The sequence below is a fragment of the Thunnus maccoyii genome, chromosome 16, assembly GCF_910596095.1.
Source record: "Thunnus maccoyii chromosome 16, fThuMac1.1, whole genome shotgun sequence".
NCBI lineage: Eukaryota > Metazoa > Chordata > Actinopteri > Scombriformes > Scombridae > Thunnus > Thunnus maccoyii.
Genome location: NC_056548.1, coordinates 12,627,915 through 12,647,899, shown reverse-complemented (window position 1 = coordinate 12,647,899; position 19,985 = coordinate 12,627,915). Strand labels below are relative to the sequence as shown.

At 44.7% G+C, this 19,985-nt stretch overlaps 1 protein-coding gene across 20 annotated transcripts in view; it reads left to right on the top strand.

The window, feature by feature from the left end:
- Positions 1-19,985, top strand: part of meis2a (Meis homeobox 2a) — a 195,429-nt gene that overhangs the window by 154,689 nt on the left and 20,755 nt on the right. For all 20 annotated transcript variants that reach the window (XM_042388077.1, XM_042388076.1, XM_042388078.1 and 17 more), the window contains one exon: positions 14,789-14,865. In XM_042388077.1, the coding sequence (XP_042244011.1) occupies positions 14,789-14,865 (77 nt within the window). The remainder of the gene's footprint in view (positions 1-14,788; positions 14,866-19,985) is intronic.

Sequence of the window (19,985 nt, the reverse complement as noted above, 5' to 3'; positions counted from 1 at the left end):
TTACAGCGGGGGCGTCCTCATGGAAGACCGGGAGCGCAGCGTGAGTTTGACCGGCCCCTGCAGAGGTGACTGCACATGCCCTGACCGCAGCAGAATACAAACAGAGCTAGGTCTGTGGAGGGCAGTCAGATTTATAAACTCACAGCTCCGAACAGTGAGAGACTCCTCTAAGAACACACATGCACACAGCTGAAGAGAGTTCTTTAAGGCCCTACGCTCCACTGAGAATAGGGCACAACCCAGGAACATTTCCCTGCCTTCAGCACAGCAGCGCAATCCACTGCTGCTGTAGTCATAACACTGATCCATTCGCTTGAACCTGGCTGAGCTGACTGTATGGGAAAGAGGAATGAATGACGTCATCTGCACTAACGGACCCTGCGAGGTAGTTTGTGATAGCATACATGCCTCTGGTGGAAAGCCAGGGTTATTAAGATGGTGGTAACTGATTCTGTGCCATTTTCCCCTTTTCTACACTTTTGGGGTTATCTTACTCATAACAAAATGTATAAGAGGATTTTGGTTTCACATCTTAGAGCTAGTTCCCTTAAATTACCCCTTACCCTTCCAGGGGTACCGCCCTGCAGGCTAGCTTCATCCCCCTATGGCTGATTGCGGGGTTGTGGCAAGAGCTGCTAGAACGGTGGCTGCTGCATGCTGGGGACCATGGAGGCCAGTGAGATTTTGCTGCAGGCCTCTACGCTGCCCCAGTATCGCTTTGATATTCATCTCACACCAAGAGAAGAAAATGCAAAAGGGGGAAAGGAGCAGCACAAGCGTGGAAACAGCACACCAGTCTAAAGAAGGGAGGGAGGCAAGGAAAGAGAAAAGAGTTGAGGGATGGAGGCATTGAGTAGAAATCAAAAACAGACCTTGTGTTTCACTGTTTGGTTTGTCATGGGACCCTGGCTGCACCAAATCCCACTCCTGCCATTTTGTGTGATTTTTCTCCCCTCCCTGCCTACTCCTCTCAAATGCATGCTTTTGTTTTGCCCAGCGCTCAGTCCAGGGGCAAGCAATGGGATTCCTGCACAGTGGGGTCCTTATAACTGGGAGCCATGTCTCTTGTTCTCACCTCTTTCCCCCCCACTTCCTCACCTTTTCATTTTTTTCCTCCATTGATATCCTCTCTCTTTCCCTCTCTGAACATATGGACTGGTTTTTAAGAGAGATCCCAGTCCACATCAAAGACTGAGGCTGAGCGGGTCAATTTGTTACTCCTTTCCCCAACTCTTCCCCCTCCACTAACCTCAGTGGACCCTCCCTGCACCGCAACCATTTACCCAGAATGCTCTATTGCTCAAGCAATTCTGCCTAGCATATACAGTATATCGAGCCATGTGTTGTTAGTGTCTGGGTCTGCTCTCCACTTATAGCAGACGTACTTCACTTCAGAGCTCTGAATTTCTCTGTTGCCACATCCCCCTAAGATCATGTAAGGCTATACAGATGAGCATGTATGATAGACAGCAACCGCTGTATCAAAAAATAGCTGTACCACACACTGATAAGAAAAAAGCAGATGGATAGAGGAGGAAGAGAACCAAAGAAAGAAAAAAAATCAAATAAAAAAATAAATATATAAATCCAAATCTAAGCAGAACAGGCCTTGGCTCCAGATGTGAATCTCTCTGAATATTGATCATGGGGAAAGCTAGTCCCCCATATCCCCAGGGCTGCAGCGACTGACACACAAAGCACCTCTCTAAAGCCCATAAACCAGCTTGTACAATTATTTAGATAAAGAGGGCGACAACAGCAGTGTATGCCTCCCAACCCAGAACCTCCTCTTTGGCTCACATCCTCCTACTACTACTCCTGCTCCTCCTTTTCCTCTTTCTCATCCAGCATAAAGATGAAGAAATGAAAAATGGGGGAAAATGTGTAATTAGCCACACATTTCTGAATCCTCCTTAATGTTCATTACTGAAACCAGGGGCAATTACAAGTTCAAAGGGGTTTAGGGCACCCGCAGCCCGCATAATCAGCCACAAATTAAGCACTGCTCATTTGTCACAGCACAGCACGCACACTTGTACGTGCACACAGAAACACACATGCATGCATACTGTCAGGGTCGAGTCATAAACAGGCTGACAGGCATCAATTTCCATACAGGCACAAATCTCAGCTAGCCCAAGGCGCTGGGTTAGGTCCCCAATCCTCTTATGCTCTGATGCTTTGTTTTCACTAGACAACGGCAAACACTACTGACACCTTCACCTTAGCTTCCTTGACATTATACTGTATCCTGCTTGCAGTCATCCTCTTATAGGTGTCCTGTTTGTACTTAAAATCCCCACCGCCACCTGTCCCATCCTGTCACTATTTTACAGATTTTTTTTAAAAACCTCTATCTTCCTCTGTGTCTATCTCTTCCCACCTGGCTGTGTCTTTGCAACATGTAACAGTGTGTGTTTCATGTTTGTCCCCGGTGGTGTATCTCAGTTACCTCTGGGGCCAGGTCACAATGGCTAATCCTGTCTTCAGGTGGATGTTTAGCACACTGAGAAGAGAGCTTGCAGAACCGGAGGTGAGCTCCTGTTACAGGACTACCTGACCAGGGGTCACCTCAGACACTGTCAGAATACACACACACACACATGCACACAAACATACACACAAACACAAAGAAACATGCACACATGTCCTGGCAGATATGCAAGCATGCTTGCACATGCACACAAACATACGTACAATCTAGTATACACACCTCCCAAGGTTTTCACCCACAAACACTCTAACAAACACTGTCGCTCCAACACATTTAACCTGCTTATCTATCCCAGGTGGCTCAGCCTCCATCTCTCTCCTCCCTTGTTCGTCTTTATCTGTCTACTGTACTACTCCTCATCTAGTCTTTCTCTGTCTTCTCTCATTCCCAGATCAGTCAGAGTCTTGTTCACATTAGGATTCCCTGATATGATCTCCATGAAGACTTGCTCTAGTGGCCATGCATTGCCTGTCCTGCCCTGCACCCTCATTGTTTAAGCTGCTCTCACAAGGGGACACAGTCAGGTCTCCAGTGAATTGAAGGGAGCCCTATCATGTGTGACTCTGCCTCAGCGTAGTGGGAAAGAGAATTCATTTTTCACAGGGGGAACGACATCCATCTCAGCAGCCAAACGCTGGCTGTTTCATTAAGTTGCCCATCCAGGCAGACAGATGTGTTCACCACACAGAGCCGTGTTTGCCTATGCAAGAGCGTGTATTAACCCACAATCCTTTGGGGGAGATTAATAGGCTACCAGCCCCTTTCCATTGATTATCTTCATGCCATTTTCCCTCCTTTCCTTGGCTAGATATTAAAAACTAATGAAGCCTATTGAAAACGGGAACTGCAAGGCTCTTCACGGATCATTTTAGGTTATTTGGACTCAAACAGAGAGGGATCTCTTTAAGGCACAGTTTGAGTCGAATTAAGAAAATAAATGTGGAGTAAAGTGTTGAAGAAACAGGAGGCAAAAAGAGGAGAGAGAGAGAGGAGAGAGTGTGACTTTAAAAAGGTGTGTGTTTAAGAAAGACAACTCTACTCATGACACATGGAGCAGAGACACGGCAGATGTTAGCAATTCACGAGCATAGCAAAGCATTCCTTGTGTTGGAACCACGTCCTAATTGCCATAATGGAGGTGGTAAGCGCTGACAGTAATAGAGTCGTGGGGATCCATCCCCAGCAACCTGAATTAGGGGCCACTTGGTAGATCTACTTCAAGATGGCTTTTTTGTAAGATACCCTTGTTTTCACTGTTTTGTGAAACTTTTTTAAATTTTGCTTTCCATGACAGAGCGTAGAACCTTCTCAGCCTTGCCATGGTGTTGAAAGTAGGGAACTCATGGGTGGTGGTTGGCATAAGGTGCAGTGTGGAGGGAAAAGGTGATGTGTGGATGAGGGTGCGTGAGATAGATGGGTCGGAGAGACCTGGGCGGCGAGTGAGCAAAGAGTTAAAAGGATCCATGTTATTGGCTCACCTCTGCACCAGGCCTGGTGAAAGGCGGCGGGGTGCTGTCGGGGAAAATGACTTCCTGAGACATTACCATCAATCACCAGACAGGTCAGGCCCCCCAATCCCTCCATCAGGATGGAGAGGAGAGGAGAGGGGGATGGGAATGGAGGATTAGACTAGAGGGGACAAAAACAGAGAGGAAGACTGGGTTAAGGCTTGTTGCGGAACAGACTATTAACAATCTCTTTCTCTCACTGTCTGACTGTTTTATGTCTTTCTCTTCCTCTGCCTATCTGTCTCTTCATGTCTTTCTCTCTTTCTATTTTCCGGTCCACCATAAAACGGCTACCCAGGCATTCAGGAACGGCCCCTGCTGGTCAGAGTCCTCTCCTCAGCTCAATTGCATCATTAATTATTCCACATTCAGGGGGCTAGAAGCAAATCTAAAGAGAGGAAGAGAAATGGAGAGGGGGCAAGAGTTAGATGGGGAGATGGGGGACAGCTGTGTAACACCCCCAGTTGGTCTTGCTCTAACTCTTTTTCTCTCCGCCTCTTTCTCTTTCTGTAAATGAAGGATGGGAGAGGGGAGGGGCTTGGGTTACCTCAGTGAGCGGTTGTGTTACATTCCTGAGAAGGGAAGGGGTAGGGGGGTGGTTCAACGAGTTGTTGAAAAGAACACAGACGCTTGTCAACAGTCTCCGAGCCAGGGAGCCATCTTGCCTTGCTTTAGGCCCGGAGGTCAATGACCCTCTGTTGCACCCAGATAGAGAAAGGTAGAGTTAAACAGAAAGAGAGTGAGAGAAAGAGAGAGAAACAAATCCACCATATGGTACATGTCACTGCTTGTCTGTGGCAGAGGTCAGTCAAAAGCCTCAAAAATCTCCAAATCCTTCTCTTTCTCTCTTCACCCATAAAACACTGTACGTGAGCAGTGGCTGAGTGACTGTGGATTAGCTTCCTCCAAAGCACAAGTAGAGTAGAAGAGTAGAGGAGAGGCAGACAGAGAGAGACAGAAAAAGCGGCAAGCGCTGGCAGTCATGGCAAAATGGGCCATTAGATTTAAGGAGTAAAAGTTCATCAGCTTTATTAATGGGAAGGTATATAAATGAAGTATGAATTACCTGACTTTTATGGAGTGGCGAGAGTGAAACTGGAGTGTCTTATGATATAATGTTTTAGTGAGCAGTTCTGAGCGCTCTGATGAGCAGGCTGCGGAGAGGAGGAGGAGGGAAAGAGTGGAGAGAGAGAGAGAGAGAGAGAGAGAGAGAGAGAGAGAGACTGAAGTGTGCAGGGGTCCCCTGAGTCCAGCGGCTGGAAGGTTGCCTGATTGTCACTAACATGCGTAGCTGATCGGGTTAGCTTGGAGACAGGGATGCTTGTAGCTTCCAGGCTTATTCTTTGCGTGTCATTAGATAGCATAGTAAAAATTGCCATCCTTAAAAAAAAAAAAAAAAAAAAAAAAAGGTCAGCCTCATTTCTGCATGCATGCAAACACAAGTATGCAGCCACAGTTGAACATGCCAGCGGTCGCACATGCACAAGCATGTTTGTAAGCACGCATACATGCACACATACAGTATATGCATGTACAGAGATGCAAGCTAGCACAAATGCAAGCACAAGGACACACACACGCCAGTGCGCAGACAGACACACACACACACACACACAAACACACATGCTCCCCACCATCCTGTAATAAGCGGTAAGCTGAGCTAGCTGATGGTCATCCTCCCATGGGGCTGCTGGGTGGCTGCCAACTTCCTGCCTGCTTTGTCAGTGGATAAAGCCCCTAACAAACGAGAGGGCTGTAGCTAGGCAGGCCAGCCAGGTCAAAGGTCACCCCGGCCCCCGGGCAGGATTGAGCCTAAGAGCACTACAAGGAGAGAGAGGGAGAGGATGGAAGAATGCACTTAAAGATCGGCTGCTATTAACCAGGCCTAAAAGCTATGTTTCTCTTCTCTTCTCTTCTCTTCTCTTCTCTTCTCTTCTCTTCTCTTCTCTTCTCTTCTCTTCTCTTCTCTTCTCTTCTCTTCTCTTCTCTTCGCGGCACGTCATAAAGGCATTTTAACTCCTGTCACATGTCGACTCTCCTTTGAGGAACATTAAGAAAGTGAAAGATCCTGAGGGCATTTGTCAGTCCACAGAGCCCCATGTAGACAGCCGCCCCTGGGTGTTGAGCAATGGCAGGAGATATCTCGTTGACTCATACACCCCAAGATGAAAGGAGAGCTTGGAAGACGTGCATTTCTGAAAGGCAAAAATGGTATTCAGTAAAAGAGAACAGACACAACAGGTAGGGACAGGGTGGTGACTGATCAGGGCTTGGCTGGCTTTGTTCCATGGGAGTACTTGTGATCTCAGATGAATGCACCTATAGTTACCATCAGCTATGCTCCTCTGTCTCGCTGACCGGGACATGATCTGAAGTGTCTGTCTGTCATGGGGCTAAGAGCTTCTCTCACAAGCACAGGATAGAGAAAAGAACAGTGGAGAAGAGAAGAGAGGAGAGAAAATCTTTCTTTCCACCCCAGCTGTCCATTCAGAAGGAGAGAAAATTTGACATGGTTGACTTGAACACATTTAGCATCATTAGCAAACAGGAAGTGTCCCCTGCAGCTGTTTTTTAGTGGGGGCGGGGGTGTTCCTGCCTGCACTGTAATGGACAAATGTTACCCACCATGTTTTCCTTTGATTTTTGACCTGAAAACAAAAATTGACATTACAAATGTCCTATGATATCTTCCAAATTGGCTTGACATTCCATAGCTGGCCCCGGGGGTTTCTTGTTTGTCCTCTGTAAGTGGTTGTGCAATTGTTGTTGTGTCCCGAGGCTCGCTATTAGAACGTACTGGCCTTTCTCTCGAGAATGTGGACTCTTAAAGAGACAGAAGGAGAGAGAGGGAGAGAGCTAAAAGAGGTCCTGGTTGTGTATTTGAATTTATGCTCATTAAGTTAATGCACAATGAAAGGGAGACCCGTCAAGTGGAAACTCTCAGAAGCTTCTATTTGAAGAGCGAACAAACCCCCTTTTTCTCTTGCTCTGTCTGTCTATCTCTCCACACATTAATCTGTTTCTATTTCAATTGAAGATCAGCCCCACTTTACTTTGACTTAGGAAGTTAAACAAAGTCTAAAGAACACAATAGAGAAAGAGGATAAACTTAAAGAGACCCTGTATGTTAATATTAAGTCCTTTTCCCAACAGACTTTATCAACAGGCTCGAGGTTGTAAGTGCTTGTCAGTGGTCTCCTGTGTTTTCCCAGCATTTCTCTAAAATGGATAAGCATCAGTATGCCTGGATGTCGTATTATAATCCAGAACTGTTTCATACAGTACATATCTAATTATCAAAGTATCTATTTAGCGAGGATGCCACATTTTTCATGAGAAATTTTTGAATAACAAAAGCAGAAATAAATGTTTTTTTCCTGTTGAAAATGATGTTTCAAAGAACTAAGAAAGGTTATGAAAAGCGTTTCTGTGTAAAATAATTTGCTTTTTTTTTGTATTTCTTCCTTAGAAACCATACAAAAAGTTTTCTTAGGCCAAGCCTACCTCATAGCCTGTTGGTCTGTTTAGAAAATCATTGCTTTTTTACAATGTGTACATACGTCATTAAACAGTGCTGATGTTTATTCAGAGGCTTAGTTCATCCACAAGGCTGTAGTTATAGCATGTGCTCCCAATGACTTTATGACTGGCAACAGTGACAAGTGGTGTGGATATGAGGTTGTCCCGTGCAGGCAAAGTGGGTGGGTCTTCTACTTTGACAGGTCCACCAGGCCTCTAATAATCTGCTTATAGGCCCTAAAAGTTTTGTGCGAAGGCAAGCCAACAAGCAACATCATAGGAGCGCAGTGAATTAAAAAAAACTGAGGCTAATTTTTAGAGAATTATTTTTATAAATCTATCAAAGGCATAAAATGAAAATTTAATGGAATTTAATAGGAACAAAACTCTTTATTGGAGGACGATTCTTTGGCTCAGCAATAAGATGTTTTAAAGAGTTCTTGAGAGCAAGTAGTGAGCGTGGCTGTATGTTGACATCAGGCGAACTGGAGAGCAGAGCAGAACAGAGCTGGGTGCCCCTGAGCAGGCAGTTACCACAACAAAGCCAACAGACTGGTCTGAAAAACCAGGCCAAATTCCTGCCCTCTAGGACCTGGCTTAAAGCTTGAGCGGAAACTTTGAAAGAGGGGGATGAGATGAGAGGAGAGGAGAGGAGAGGAGAGAAGAGAAGAGGTGGAGTGAAGAGGATACGAGACGAGGCCAGACGGGTTGGTGTGTAGCAAGAAAGGGATAGCTGCTGGGGTCTATGGAGTATGGCGGGAGAAGGAGAGATCGACGGAAACCGGAGAGAGGCTGTGAGAGGAGAGCAGGCCCCCACTATAAGGATGGAATGATCGTATACCTCCTCCTGAAAGCGGAGGGGCAGCCATGTGGTGGAAAAAGAAGCCATGAACTCGATCTGATGATTAAATAGGCGCATCTCTATAGCTGCGGGCCAAAAACGAGACCAAGTCCACAACACAGCACATACACGTTTTGTGTATAACTTTTGGCAAACTCCAATACATCTATGGGTTGAGCTCGGTTCTTCCATGTTTGAGAGTGTTATGCGTATTTCTACATAAGGAACACAGTTTTTTCCAGTTTCTTTATTGGATAAAAGTGATATCTTATCATTTCATTATGCATGATAGCATTTGAAAATGTTCCACTAAAACATCTCTCTCTTTTCCTTGGTCGATCAGTTAAGTCTGGAGGTGCATTGGGATTGTGTGGGAGTGATTGCTATTTAGCCTTACAGAGCTTGGTACAATCAGATGCCTATATCTTACATATCCTCCAGGGCTCCTTCCTCACCCTCTCTCTCTATTCATTCCTCCCTCCTTCTGACTCCCCTCACCCACTTTACTGTTACTGTAGCTTGGCAGGCGAGCAGGGCAGTTATGCCGTAGAGCTTCTCTACAACCTTGCACCATCTCCAGTGAACATAAATTAATGGTGTAGAGCAAACAGGCTGCTGGCTGGGGTCCAGGAGCTGGCTTCAGGAGCCCAGCCAGCGATTGTTGTGGGGGGCCGTGGCAGCAACAGCAGTAGTAGTACTGATGCACTGCCAACCAACCAGCCAGCCAGCCAGCCAGTCAGAGAGGCAGACAGACAGACTGGGGGCCCTTTTGCTCTATAATAGATGCCCCAGGCCTCGCCAGTCCGCCTTGTATTTGCAATCATCACTGTTTTACTGTCAGAGGGCAGTCCACTGAGAGCGCTTATACTCATTGTGGAAGCTCTGGAGTCTGGAGTGAGAAAGACAGAAGTGTATGTTCTGAATGCATCGTGATCGTGTGAGGTGTAGATATGAGCGTACTTTCATTTGCTGTTATCAGAGGTTAGCATGCAGTGCGTGCGGTTTGTAGGTTGGCATCATGTGAGTTCTGTTTATAAGTTGGCATACTGTATCCGAGAGTGTGTGTGTGTGTGTAAACGAGAGAAAGAGAGAGGGAGGGAGAGCAGACGGGTTAAGTCATTGAGTCATGTGGCATTCTTGCCTGTTTTCAGACTGTTGTCAGGAAGCAGTGTAGTTCCCAGTAAAATAAAACAAACACCCAAAAACCTTCTACTCCCTCCCACTTCCACCCACCCAAAAACACACAAAGAGAGGGAGTGAGAGAAAGAGATGGAGGTAAAGTTGAGTCCAAAGATAAAAATATATGTAGATCGTAATGGAAGGGAACAAAATTTGCTATTTTTATATTTAGTTTACACACACTCACACTGTTAAAAGAACAGTTTACTGCATGAGCAATCCTTAGTTTGGGCTCAGATAACTGATGAGATAAATCAACTTGATCTTTAAAATCACAAAGCTGGATTACTTATACTGTATTACTTGTATTTTAATTCATTATTATTTCTAATTTGGTGCAAATATTTTTGCAGTTTATACAGATACATTGATTGTCATAGAAACATGAGGCTCTTCTTTTTTAATTGACAATTGTCAGTCTATCTGATGTTTATAGACAGAGTTAATTAAGTGTATTCTTCAATTTAAACCACACAATCTGTCAGAAAACTGCTGCTAAAAAGCCAGATATTGCGTTGTGCATAGTAAACAATCATGATGGATTCAAAAAGTCCACCTGCATTTATTTGTCATATCTGTTTGATCTCACGGTAATGCTGATATGCATTCAATCTCATTGTCATTTGTCACTGAAGCCAATTGTAACATTATTAACAACGGCAACTTGATATTTAAAATGTGCCAATCTTACCCCCTGCTCAATGCAGAATCCATATTAAAATGTCATTCCTATATTTGATTGCATTTATTTCTGACAGTGAATATTATCATCATCCTCCAGTCACTTTGATTAAAAACAAATAAGATTCCAATCAATGTGAGGAAGGCATATATGAAGGGAAATACTGGGATACAATATTGCTGTAAAACTTACAATAAAGCCCATAAAAGCATTACAATGAAAAAAAATCATTATATAGAATTATGTCTGTTTGGCATTTGATGCTTTTATTAAGTGTAACACTTTAAATGAATAAACACCTTTTGGTTATAAAAAGTATATATGCACCATATCCAAGAGAGAAAATAACTGGGACTAAATCACACCAATCATTATCAGCAAATCCTTTATGTTGCCATGGTGCTGGGGTAAACAGCCAATGGCCTCTGATTTCCTGGGAGTCATTAGCATGGAATAGGTTTGCAAGCCACTGCAACCTTGTGACCCTGCTCTATAACTCATGTCACACACTGATGATGTCATTCATCAATGGGGTCCACCAGCGGCTTGGGCAAGGGGCTGAGGGTTCAGTGGATGGAAAGGAAGGGGCAGAGCGGGAAAAAGCGGTGGGGGCTGAATGGAACGGCCGGGATAATGATCATACTGTGGGATCGGCAGCAAATAGATGTCAGGAGAGTATGAATTTGATATATAACAAGTGGGATGTTGAATGAGTAGATAGAAGTCATTGTGGGCGAAAGGTGTGGTGTGAAGTTAGAGTGGTCCAGCAGTACAGTAGATGTGGTTATGGTGAAATGCCAAGCTGGGCTCAGGGGGGGTTTAAGGACCGTACACGGCGGATGATGGAGCTACCTCAGCTTGTAATGTTCAGCAACCACAGGGGCCATTACATACAGCACTATCAGAGAGCACAGAGCACATCACACCCTGTAATTTAGCCAGCAGTCGGTCACACACATACACACACACACAGACACACACAGCTCGATTCTCAATGACTAGCAGAATGTGATCCACCTGCACCTGTGTTTATGTGTTTGTGTTGATGTTCGCTTGTGCATTTTCAGGTCAGATGGAAATTGGACAACATTTCTGCGTCAGGATAGTGCACGCTCGTGCCATTAACAGGCTTTAGCGTAATTAACAGAGCCGTTTCGATCGGAAAGCAGCGCTGCCCAGACAACAAATTGAAGCTGCTCATTTCTGGCTCTAATTATTTATAGACTGGCTATTTTACGTTTTGCAGTCAATCCTCTTTTAAGGATATTGGCCTTGGTGTTTGTAACTGAACATATTGAGCGGATGCAAAGCTAGTGGGGAAATTATCAATACCATCTTTGATCTTTCTGTGTGTTTGTGTTTCATCCATTAAATAACCATGTCATACTGTCTCCTGAGGGTAGAGAAGGACATCTCCAGGAAGAAACACATTACAACAGATCTAGCACTCTGACTTTATATATTTTGTTTAATATTTATCCATCTATTCATGTCACCTTTACTCTTTTCATATCAGAGTTTGTTTGTGCTCATTGGGTGATTTACTGACATTTTTTTTTTTTTTTACTGAGGCAATTAACATTAAGAGGTTACTCAGAGGTCTAAATAGTCGTTCTCCAATTTCACGGCTGCTGCAGCCTTGTAACCGCTAGGCCCACCATGCAGGCTTACTTCTCATGTCCGCCTGTGTGTGTGTATGTGTGTGTGTGTGAACATGGTGTGTGCCACCACGCACCATTTTCTGGTGCTGAGATTTCAGAGCTCCATGCTTTAAGGAAAGCTGCCGCAACATAAAGTGTGGGTGGCCTGCAGTCACAGTCATAAAAAGTGTGTGTGTGTGTTTGTGTGTGTGTGTTTCAGAGAGAGGGGGGGGGGGGGTAGTGAGAAAGAAAGGCGAGAAAGAGAGTTGAGGACAGATGAAGAAAGAATTAGGGAAGGTTATATACATTCTGTGTATGTTTATATGTGTATGTTTATGTTTCTCTGTGTGTGTGTGCTTCACTGCGCATATGTGCAAGTGCATGTGAGTCTTGGGGTTGCAGGGTAAAGAGCTAGCCTGACACAGGGAAGGAAGGAGTGGGGGGACTGAGCGAGGGTTAGGAGGGGTATGAGCCGAACGAAATAGGATTTTTTTTTTAGTGTCGTGTCTATGTGGTCAGAGTAGCCTAAATCTCCTTACTCAGGGGTTTTGTGTGCGAGGGGGGCTTTAACGTCCCCACTCTCCTTGATGAGACATCTTTCTTGTTTGTTCAAACCATTCATTACGTGGTGGCTGCTGGACGAGCTGTGCCCCTGGCCGGTGTATTTATCACCGAGCTAGAGCGCGCTCTGGCTGACAGTAGGCGATTGATGACCGGGTCTAGGCCTGAGAGGCTGAGGAAGCCTTAATACAATGTAAATGACCCACTCCCATTTCCAATCTAGGCTGATCCTCTCTCCACATCACCACACCACATCACCTTTAGGTACATCTCTATTTGTGTATTTGTCTCTGGATACATGTATATGTTTGTGTTTGTGTGCGTACATGTAAAAGAGTGGGAGGAAGTGTTTGTAGCCTACTGTTATATTTGCCAACATGCATGTTTTGATCGTGACCGAGGTCACCGCTAATGTGAAAACGCCAAGGAAGCCCAGGAGTGGAAGAAGGGGGGAGGGAAAGAGGCTGCACTCTTATTACATGTTGTTCAAAACGGTCGAGCACAAACACACACATACACACACACACACACACACACACACACACACACACACACACACACACACACAGGGATGTAGACATATATATCTGTTCCTTTGGACATTGTGCATACTGTGCATGCTCTTGTGTGTGTTTACATACACACATACACACACACACACAGTAACTCATAGAAATTGCTCTGTCTTCCCTAGCCAAGGAAATGTCAGCACCTGGCAATCAAAAAATGTATTTCTATGCAAGCATTATCATCTTTCCTTTGTTAATGATTTTAGCATATTAAAAGGGACTACATATACAAGTACAAATCAGATTAATCCCTCTGTGCAGCCGGGATTCATTATTTGTCCAATCTCAGTCTTGTTTGTTATTAATTGAGCACATTCCTCAAACCATTTTTTCATCTCTCCTTTAATTAAAATAGACTACATTTAGACAGGCAGGACTACCTGAAAGGAGAAATTCTCCTCTCTGCTGATATGAAACCACACTTACATCAATTATTTCAGCAGTAAATGAGAAAATTGTTCTTGAGCAACTGTTATCATTTCAAGTTAAAATTGAATTCAATTAAGACAAGCCAGACAGACATTACTGGCTGTATGAAATTTGCTTTCTCAATGGGTGAGGAGGAGGGAAAAGTGCTGAAAAAAAGGTATAAGACTAAGTTGTGAGGGCTAAAGGTGTTTTCCTTGAAGGGGAAGAATGTTAATGGAGCTTGAAACCACCCGCAAATAGAGGAGGATTTAAGTGTCACCTTTTAAAAGGAATTTTTTGTGTGTTGTGATCTGCAGGTGTCATGTCTATGAATATTTGTATGCATCTGTGTGCATTTCAGTTTGTGCATGCGTGTGTGCTTGTGTGTGTGTGTAACTCCGTGTGTGCATGCATGCTCTCTGTCTACAGCGCCTGAATGAAACACATAGTGTCTCATTTGTTTCGTTTGCGTGCGCCCCGACTCCTAATCTGGCCCTTAAAGACATCTGTCACCAGCGATCACTGTTGTTTTGTCATGCTTCATAGCAGGCCCAGGGGGAGCAAGGCAGCCCAAGGTCTGCCATTTATATCAGCCCATGTTCTCTAGATTGGACCTGACACAAATAGTATCATTGCAGCCCTGGTCGCAGAATTACATTTTCAGGTAAAAATCTTGGCGAGGCAACGGAGGAGATTTCACAGCGTTCTGTTCTTTTAGCGTTGGTCTGTATTCAGCTGCTCTCTATGAAAGAGCTACCACCAAGATACATGTCAGACATTCAAGAAAAGATAAATGTATTCACTGCAAATCTGCACCCACTCATTCTGTTGCTTGGTATTATAAAAGGATTCTCAGACTGCTTGAAAGTCTTCTCAGTGTGTGTGTGTGTGTGTGTGTGTGTGTGCATGCAAGAGTGTGTGTGAATGTATGTTTTCTGTGTGTGGTGTATATGTTCAGTGTGTATACTGTACGTTGTTTGTGTGTGGGCGGGAATAGGGAAAGGAAAGGGGGTTATCACAGTTGACAGTTGTGACAAAGTTGTTTGGCCAGCTCTGACAGGTTTAGCACTGAATTGTGTGTATGTGTGTCTGTGTGTGTTGATGGGTGGGTGGACATATGTATGCTGTGAATGTCTATATTGTGTAGGGGAAGGGCAGGGTTGGGTGGAGGTCATGAGAAGGTGCAGTCTTGGGTTACACAATACAACAAACACGGGAACGTATTGAATACATAGTGTAATAGGCAACAGCCAGGAACTTGACTCGGAGCATGTGTTCCCTTTCCAGCGCTTCTCTTTATGAGTGCTTACATGCGTGAATATTTATGCTAATCTGTACGTCAAAGAGGCTCATGTGTGTGTGTTTTTCTCTCTGTTTGCTCCTGCAGCACCCATACCCTTCTGAAGAGCAGAAGAAGCAGCTAGCCCAAGATACAGGCCTAACCATCTTACAAGTAAACAACTGGTGAGTCAAGATTTCCGCTCGCCCTATCTCCACCACCAGCATCGCTCTGCCTTTCATTTTCAAAAGCCTTCGCCTCTCTCTCCCCACCAGCCAAGACAGCTAATACTCCTAAAGTGTGAAAACCGTTTATGTGCAGCCCTCCCCAATGCATATAGACACACACAGAGGTGCACGCGTAGACATACACACAGACAACCTTTGTAACATTATTATATGTAAGCTACCAGGATGTTCCGGTGTTATCGGCAAAGTGTTCTGCGGCTAAGTCAGTGGTCTTTGTGGTTTGATGCACATGTATTCAGTTGGATATATTTAAGGGAGAAAGGCAAAGATCATAAGCTATCCCTACAGCCCCCACACCCACCCCACCCCTTCATCCAAAACCATACCTAGCTCCGCCACTGGTGCCCCCACAAAAAGGCAAAACTGCCTTCCACCCCCTCCCCGTTTTACAGAAGCTATATGGTGGATTAAGGTTTTGGTGGCCTGGCCAGCAGGGCCTTTGTAGATGGCTTAGCACATAACTGGGGGTGGTGGATTAAATAAAATGATCACAGAAGCAAAGAAATGATACAGGAATTACTTATCAAAATACTAGCCCAGGTTTTATCTGCAGCTTAATTTTGTTCAGTACATTCTCAGGGTGATGTTCAGATTAATTGAACTGACAGCTTCCTTTCAAAATTCAGGGAAGGTATTTGCACGGATTTCAGGTCTTACACAAACTTAATTATATGGAACCCCATTTTATCATTCTAATTCCATGTAGCGGGGGTTCTATTTACAAATGACAAGTCTGTGCCTTTTATTCACAGCTTTCCTTAATATATTTATCAAAGCGGGTTCATTTACAAAGTGCTCTATCTGTTGGGTACAGGCAGGCCGACATTAACGAAGCTTTTAGGTTTATCAGACTCGCAGCCTGACAAGCCACCCGAGGGTCAATTGATTTTTTGGTTCCGTGATTCATTTTTTTCTCATTTTTCCTGGATCACAATGAGAAACATGCCTGGAGAATTAGCCTGGTTTGTCGGCCTTATCTATCAGCCCCCCCTCCCTTGTCCTCCCCCCTCCATCCTAACATAGTCTCTCTCTCTCTCTCTCTTTCTCTCTCTCAATCTCTCTCTCTGTCACCCTTTGCTTTATTCCCTTCTAGCCAAGGGAAGTCTAGCTACTTAAATTGGCCACAGGAACCGCTGTTATCAGACTTTAATGCACCCTACAGTGTGGATAGCATTTCAATTACACCAGTAACCAAAGATTAGCCCCCGCTTGCCTGTTTCATGCCTCGTGCCACCATTTCAGGACGCCACGCACCTTACCTACAGGAGCAGAAAATTGAGTTGCCTTGCTTGTGTCATGGTGATTAATGCAGAAATAGTCTGCTAACCTGGGAGGAGAGAGAGAGAATAATAGACAGAGACATAGACATAGACAGAGATAGATATAGGAAGAGTCCCTGCCTTCTCAGAGGCCATGAAATCCAAGCCTGGCACTGAAATGCCTACGATCCATTTATAAAGAGGTCTGAAAGAATCTCGCGCTGGGTAACATCCTCATGAGCCCTGCTCATGACACACACATACACACACATACACGCACATGCATAAACACATACACATAGGTGGTCATGGAGCTGTGTATGCTATGTAATGTTACACCAGCCATGTTAACAAAAACACACCAGGAATCAATTTTCACAAATAAAGTCATTAGAGAGGCTCAGACTCTGCTGGTCTATCTGTGATGCATTCTGTGGGAACTGTCAACTCGTCTGGCGGATGCTTCCACGTTGTTGGTTATTTTACGGTGAGGGAAAGATGAGCAAGAGAGAAGATGCTGAAGTTGTCTTTCCATCTGTAACCACGCAGGACAGTGAGTTAAATATCTATCTTTGTTTGGGTCGTGCCCTTGTTTTTTCCCCTCTGGTGTCTGATTCTAGTGGCTGCTGAGATGTTCCGCCCAGGATGTGACAGAACTCTGCCATATGAAATTCCTGTTAAAAAATAAAAGCTCTTCAAATTCCTGGCTGGGCCCTTGCATTGTTCTGTAGTTGCCTTTGATGCCTGGCCGCCGCCACGTTACCAGCTAAAGAGAGGGAGCGAGAGATAGAGACAGAGGGAGGGAGAGACAGAGGCAGAGGATGAGTGGGGGTGGAAAGGGAGGGGATGGCCGCCGTCTTCGGTTTCCAGAGCTCTCCCTCGGGGAAAGGATGTGCTGAATCAGGGCTTTGTCCGCCGGCACAATCGCAGCCCAGCGAGGGCACAAGGGTGCTCTGTGTGATAGTCAATAGACAGTGCATTTCGCTCTCTCCCCTCTTGCCCCATCAAACCTCCCCGAACTATACCCTGCAACCTCCCTTTAAGTTTACCTGCAGCTCACCTGTACACACAGAAAACAAAACCTATAGCAGACCACTTGCAGCTGGTTTGAAATCTTTTTTCTCGGTACCAAAAGAAACAGCTAGTTCTTCATCTAATCCGTATCATTCGCTAGCAGCTTCACCTGTTCGTAGCCCACACCCCATTAGTCTGATATTAATAAGGAACAAAGGAAAAGGTTAAAGTCCACAATCTCACTGCACTGGTGTTGAGCCGATGAGGAGGAGGACTTGACTGTTAATGGTATCGTCTGTATGCATAAGTGTGTGTGTACGTGTGCGTTACGCATTTCTAATGGGACACTATGCTCTCTCAGTATGTACCAAGATGTTATGAGCATACAGTATATCAGGACACCATTAGTTGACCATTAGGTAGTGTGTTTGCTCTGCTTACATTTGAGACAACTGGCGTCATGCTAACAGAATCGGGGAGTGGTCTGACATGTAATTGCATTTGTTTAAGATTGCAGGAAAAGGTGAGGGACATGTCACACACGGCATTCTGGGATAGTGAAGTAGGTGAAACGGCAGACTCAGGTGTCTATACACTTGAGAAGCATTTTACAGTTTACAGTATCTAGCGGTATATTTGCCTGCCTCAGCAGCTCCTGGTGTCCTGCTATCAGTCTGGGCTAAATGGGGCCTGACCGAATCCTTTCATGTCTCAGCGTCAGACCCAGCACGATGTGCCCTCACTCACTGCCGTAAACACACACACACACCAGCTATGCTGCCATTATTTACCGCTGCAGCAGTGCACACACACACACACACATATATATATAACCACACGCACACAGGGCTATTACATGGGCCTGAGAGATGACGCCGATGACAGATGACTGAGAGAAACAGCATCTAAAAAAAGGAAGGAAATCGTCCCCTCATTATTCCCTCATCTCACAGGCAGCCAGTTGGTCATTTCCATGGCAGAGAGGAGAGAGGCAGAGAGAGGCAGAGCGAGTCAGAGAGCGAATATGTCAGTTCTTGGCATCTATGATGACTGACTGCTGTGCCACTGGAGCACTAATAACAATAAAGAGGGCACTAAGCCACACTCTATTTTTACTTCTCTGCCTCCTCTCTACAGCCCAGAGGGAATACATGCATAGACACAAACACATACACACATACATACACACACACACACACACACAGGGGAGAGGCTCTAATTAGCAGCAGAAAGGAATACAATGAGTGAGTTATTAAGACACGGGGCGGATCTCAGCCAACCTTTGCCCCCTGTCGGAGCACAGGTCACATGATAAGGGAAGTATATCCGCCAGACGACGGCGCCAAGCAGCCTGTGCCCACTGAGGAGATGAAATAGGCTCAATCTCTTCGGCCATGCAAGGCAGGGCATGGTACACTGATTGTTTCTTTAAAGAATCCCCCTTCACCAGAAAGATAAACTCCACTTATAATAGACATTCATCATATCACCTTATATTTTTTTTTTGTTTAAATTATATTTTAGCAACAGTAAAAAAAAAAGCTCATAAGACTTCACCATCAAATTGCAGTATATGCAACCAATTGTATGGACTGTATGTGTTAGAGCTACGGTGTCCCAAAAGGATTTCCGTATCCAATCAGTGGTCGTGTAAGGCTGGTGTACAGGGAGAATTAAAAAAGAGATACAACGGTGAATGAGGACCCGTTGGTTTTTACTTGTATGTCTTTACAACTCTTGCCTCTCTACATACAGTAGAATCCAGACTCTCCTCCCAGATTGCGTCCTGCTGTAGCAAAGCATGGAGATAAACTGAGTTGAACTAGGATGTCTAAACTGGCTGCTCTGGTGCTCTCTTCACAGTATGATTCCCATTTCCATTCGGATCTTGTTTTTTTTTCCCTTTCTCCATCTCTTCCACAGATCCCCTCAGACATTTCAGAGTTTAAATCACCCAAATTAGGTACATACTGTAGAAGCCGTACTGCAGGTTCACATGCAAAATGTTATTACAGTAAATCACATTTGTTTGTACTATCTGAGAACAAGAAAGAGAAAAACCAAAGCCAAATTTGTTCCTCCACTTAGCAAAGCATTTTCCAACCCCTTTCTCAGTCCAATGAGACACTTAGGAACTCTGGCTTTTATGATTTTTTATTATTTTTTATGATCCTCTGGTTTGGCGGGCTAGCCCATTATGAAATGCAAAATAATAACTAATATTTTCCAAATGTAATATAAAGCTATGAAACTGGCTCAATTTCAGGCTCTGTTTTTTCCAACTTCTTTACAAGTATTTAAGTCTTATGAATGTCACACATGCTTTTGAGCTCCTTTTTTCCCCCTCTCTTCACGCTCCTCTATATTACTGCCCGTTACTTACTTTTCTGTCTCTTCCTTTCTGCCGCATTGGTGGGCTAGTTGACTGAAGTTGTTGGTTATCTGTCTAACTTTGACCCAGATGGAAATGTCAGGCCTTTTTTTGGCTGCAACCAGGGACTCCCGGCAGTGGCCATCTTATGCCCCTGGCTTTCTAAATATACAGCTGGAGTGCGGAGAGGTTGCGGCTGTGTGTGTGTGTTTGTGTCTCTCTAGCATGAGTGTATATGTGCGCCTAACTGAGAGAGAGAGAGAGACTATCGGGGCGCTGCCAACACAGGCATCATGATCCCTCTCATTTAGGGACCGCTAATTGGCAGTTAATTAGCAGAATTGACTCTGTTGTCAGATCCCAAGTGCCAGCCCCCCTACCAACACCCCCTACCCGCTAAGTTCATTTGATCT